At 53.6% G+C, this 4,935-nt stretch overlaps 1 protein-coding gene across 1 annotated transcript; it reads left to right on the top strand.

Annotated features, from left to right (window-relative positions):
- Window positions 1–2,157: 2,157 nt before the first annotated feature.
- LOC116203939 lies at window positions 2,158–3,543 on the top strand. The gene has a single exon (XM_031535926.1). The coding sequence runs from the start codon at window positions 2,158–2,160 to the stop codon at window positions 3,541–3,543; it is 1,386 nt and encodes a 461-aa protein (XP_031391786.1).
- Window positions 3,544–4,935: the final 1,392 nt, after the last annotated feature.

Here is a 4,935-nt window from a genome sequence, read left to right as displayed (position 1 = left end):
CGCATAGTTTTATCGATGCTGCCTTGGCCAGCGTTGTCCTCCAAGTAGTCGGAGGGCGTGGTTATGAGGTAGCCCTCGTGGCTGAGACCATCCGGTCCCTCGACCGCGTCTTGAGAACATGCGACCGAAGGATAAGAGGATCCCCTATGCTTTTACAAATTTGGCTCCAAAGTCACGCAAACCCTCTGCGTCTGTTGCGCTCAATTATGTATTTTAATGGTCCGGAGTCAATTATCTCTCGATTGCTACCCCTCCTACGTGTGGAAGAACGCAAGGTCTCTAAGTGGATCAAATTTTTTCGTGAAATAGCACCTAGGGGCTTCAAGTGGCGTGCCGCGTGGATGCCACCCGGACCCATAGCCCTTAGGTGTCCTGATTTTTATGGAGTCCCACTCGTGAGTCATGCGGGGTCCACCACTTATTTTCCGACGCGAGTAGTGAGGCAGCTCGGTGGCTTACAGAAGGTCCCCGAGGATACGGCGCGAACTAGATTTGAACATACTTGGCGGGAGGATCAGACACCTGCAGATCGCTAAAGTAACATCAAACAGGTCTTGGATGCGTGGCGAACTGTGATTATCGAGCGTCCATACTTCCCCGAGCATTCGACCCTTGATGAGCGGGATTTCCAAGCTACAGAAGAATACATCATTCGCTTCTACCGATGGGGTTCAGCAGCACACGAGGATCTCGTCAACTCTCCACGAGTCGAAGATGGCGGGTCACCCAGCGCAACTCCCACTCCAAATATGGCCATCCAAGCCGAGCTCACTCATCTCAGAGCCGAAAGAGATCATCTTCGTCGAGAAGTCGCAGAGAAGGACGAGCAGCTTGTTGATCAGCGCCAACTACAGAAAGAGCTCGCCCAGACTCGTGCCGAGCTACAGAGGCGCGATCAGGAATTGGCTTGAGTAAACGCCGCTTTGGAGAGGTCTAGGAAAAGGGCCCGCGGGGGTCCATATACACCCTAGGATAGACACCCCTGCTAGACCCTCGAACTAGGGTTCTCCATGGCGATGGTTAATTGGTCCCCGGGCGCGGTGGAAGATCGATTTAGGACTATTTCTTTTAAAATTTTGCATTATATTTTGGATCGTTCGGAGTCAATGCAAATGACAGCATTAGTTTTCAAATTTCATGCATTTCATGCATTTCCTCTTTTATTCAATACTTTATTCATTTTAAAGAGAATCTTTACTCACGCACTTATGGAATCTAGGTGTTAACAACTGGCGATACCTCATCGATATCCCACTCGTTTCCAACAAAGAATGGCAGAAGAAAATTAATTAGCTGTCTTTGAGGAAGATACGTCTATCACCCCAATTCATTCTCAAGCACCGACTATGCATGCGCCACCACTACACGTGTCTCCTGCAAGCGTGCCACCAGCACATCGGGGAGCTTCCCCGACTCATCTTCCGCCACCTGTATCTTCGGGCCCATACCTGGCATATTCAGGAGGACAGCCATCTTCCGCAGCTGACGATCGTGCACGTATTGCAGTACTTGAGAGCACGGTCAATCAACTGGCTGCCACCATGGCCACCAATATGGCCGAGCTCATGGCCCTACTCAAAGGCCCAAATCGCGCTTCTTCGAGCTTCACCCCACCTCCGGCCAGCGGTCGATCCAAGCCCATGGGCCCAGCCGACCTTGATCCCCGATAATGGAGATACGTCTGCCCCAACGATAGTGAACGCACCGGCGGCCCATCCGGTTAACAATCTTCCAGCACCACCTGCTTCAGCAACAATGTTGGAACCACCTACGCTCGTACCTCCACCGATCTCCACATCAGTCCCGGTTCCAGTCTCTGCGTCGGTCCCAGCTCCGACTTCCACTGTCCCACCGCCGATCATATTCCTGCCTACAACTGCCCAGGCTCCTGCTCACATTGCTGAACCTCCCCCGTACCAAGCTCCAAAACCCCATATCGGCCTTTCTTACCAAGCTCCACCTCCCATAAATATAGCCTACTCTGAACCGGGCACGCCAAACCACGCGGCCCCTAGAGCTCCACCCACAAATTTTCTCCCGGAAACGGGGACTGAACAGGAACAGAGATTGAAGAAGTTGGAAGAGAATATCCGAGCCCTACAATCAGGCGCCTCCCGCCTCGATGCCGGCGACGGCAATTGGAGTCTTTTCCCAGGTATGCAGCTACCCCCAAAGATTAAGGTGCCTGAATTCCAGAGGTACTACGGCACGACCGACCCTCGTCACCATCTCCGTCATTACCGGGGAAAAATGCTGCAGTACTGGGACTACGAAGAGTTCGTCATCCATACGTTCCAGGATTGTTTGGCAGGAGCGGCTCTGGATTGGTACATGTCACTGAAAGCTGCGGATATCCCCACGTGGGCAGACCTCTCAAGCAAATTCATCGACCAGTACAGGTACTGTGCGGAGACACCCCCGACTCTGCTGGAGCTCAGCACGATGGAGATGACCAATGACCAGGGCTTCGAGGCTTATGCAGTGAAGTGGCGGGCTAGAGCGGCGAAGCACGTCCCTCCGATCAGTGAGGCACAGCAGATCCAATTATTCCACTCCGCTCTTAAAGGGGCCTACTACCTGCACTTGTTGGCCCACACTTCTTCATTCTCCAACCTTATCGATGCCGGAAAGAAGCTCGACATCGGCATTAAGCTCGGCAAGATAGAAGGTCCGGCCGAGAAAAAGGAAGGAGAGTCCTCGAACAGGGCCGCCATTGGGACAGCGGGAAACAGGAGAGGGAAAGGCACGTCCGTCAACGCTGTCAACTCAGGGCGCCAGGCCCCCCAACAATATTCCATAAGCTACACGCCCGCACCACCGGCCACTCAAGCGTATGCCCCACCTTCGGTACATTATCAACAACAACCCCCAACACAGCAAGCTTACTATTCCGCTCCGCCGGCTTCCTTTCCGTCGTCGGTCCCGCAGCAATACGCCCATAATTATGCCCCTGCTCCTCCTCCGATTCAACAAAATAGGCCCCCGGCTTCGAGAACTCCTCAGCCGGTGCAACGGGCTCCGGCTCCGCAGGACCAACAGGGCATCGCAACACAAACGCGGCGTAAACAGTTCACACCTCTGCCGGCTCCGCTCTCCCATATATACCGGCAACTCCTCGCGGGTAACAAGATCCGATCGATAGCACCTTACCCTGATTTCGACCCAACCATCCAAGATCAGAGTCGGCGCTGCGAGTACCATCAGGGCGCACCCGGTCACACCAATGACAATTGTTGGAAGCTACGGGAGAGGATCCAACAGATGATTGATGATAAGCAGCTCACGTTCAACGCCGTCAAACCCCCGAACGTGCAATCAAATCCTCTTCCCGATCACGGGTCGAGCTCGGGACCCAGCATTAACATGATCGGTGTTTGTGCTATAGGGGAGTACGAGACCGGACAGGAGGCACCGGCCCCGTTTGTGATCGAATATGTTCCTGCAGAAACTGGTGTAGGGTACGCAGGGTTTGATGCCACGCCCGCCCCATTCGTGATAGAAGTCCCCGCACGAGAGCCATATCAAGACAGCAAGGTCCCGTAGACCTACGAAGGAAGTGTTGGGAACCTCGAGAGTCAATTTAGCGTCATGGGCGTGACGCGCTCGGGTCGAGTCTATGAAAATCCGAAGGCCGCAAACAAAGGGAAAGCCCTGGCAATGCCCGAAGTCGCCCCGGAAGCCTTGTCCATTCCCTAGAAGAAGGTGACTGAAGAAGAAGCTGAGGCCTTCATGAAGATTATCAAGGCAAGCGAGTACAAGGTCGTTGAACAAATGGGCAAATCTCCAGCCCACATTTCACTATTCGCCCTTCTCTTGGGTTCAGAGCCACATCGTGAAGCGCTTCTGAAGGTCCTGACAGCAGCGCAGATTCCCAAAGAGACAGCTCCGGAGCGGATTGAAGAGACTATTAGTTCGATCTTTTCCAACAATATTTCATTCTCAGATGATGAACTTCCCTCAGAAGGGTGGGCACACTCGCGGGCACTACACATTGTTTGCAAGTGCAATAACTTTATCATCGGTTGGGTCATGATCGACAATGGCTCGGCACTCAATGTTTGCCCGGTTTCCACGCTGAAGCAGATGAACGTGGACTTTAACCGCATCCGTCCGAGTAAAACTGCAGTTCGAGCCTTCGATGGCTCGCGAAGGGAAGTAATGGAGAGATCGACCTGGTGATCGAGGTGGGTCACTGCTCATTCGCTGTTACGTTCCAAGTCCTAGACATTCCGAATGCTTTTAGCTTGTTGCTCGGGAGACCGTGGATCCATGCAGCTGGCGCCGTTCCTTCGTCCTTACACCAAAGGATCAAATTCATCGCAGAAGATCGACTTATCACGGTCAAGGGTGAGGAGGACTACACCATTTACAAGGAGACAGCTGTCCCCTACATCAGTATCGGGGACGATCAAAACCTCTCCTTCCATTCATTTGAAACAATCTCCGTCATTCGAGACTACGGAGAGATCGGTCCAACCCGCGCTGACCGCATGGTGGGGAAGGTTTTGCTGCGCCACAATTACATTCCCGGCACCGGACTCGGAGCACATGGGCAGGGGATCAACCGCCCCATCGAGGTCGAGGAGTACAAGAACAGGAGGGGACTCGGTTTTCGCCCTTCCTGTCACGAGATTATTGAGGCCCGCAGGGGCAAGCACATTCACCGTCTCGCTGCACGCTATGGGAAGATCAACAGGGGCATCCCGGTTCAGCCGCTCTCCTACTTTTTTCCTGGGCCTCCACACATTATCGTAGGTACTCTTGACGGTCTCTCCTCGGATTCAGACAGCGAGCCTGTTGACCTGCCAAACATATGCGCCGTCACCGACAAGACAACTCCGGGGGCTTACATCCGCCTCGCGCAGGAAAATGAGGAACTCAACAACTGGACCTCAGTCCCGCGTTACTCGGCTGTAATCGTCGATGTGTAAGGCC

Source organism: Punica granatum, chromosome 1 (assembly GCF_007655135.1).
Source record: "Punica granatum isolate Tunisia-2019 chromosome 1, ASM765513v2, whole genome shotgun sequence".
NCBI lineage: Eukaryota > Viridiplantae > Streptophyta > Magnoliopsida > Myrtales > Lythraceae > Punica > Punica granatum.
Note: the sequence above shows the minus strand (reverse complement) of the source record. Positions and strands in the feature narration are given on the sequence as shown.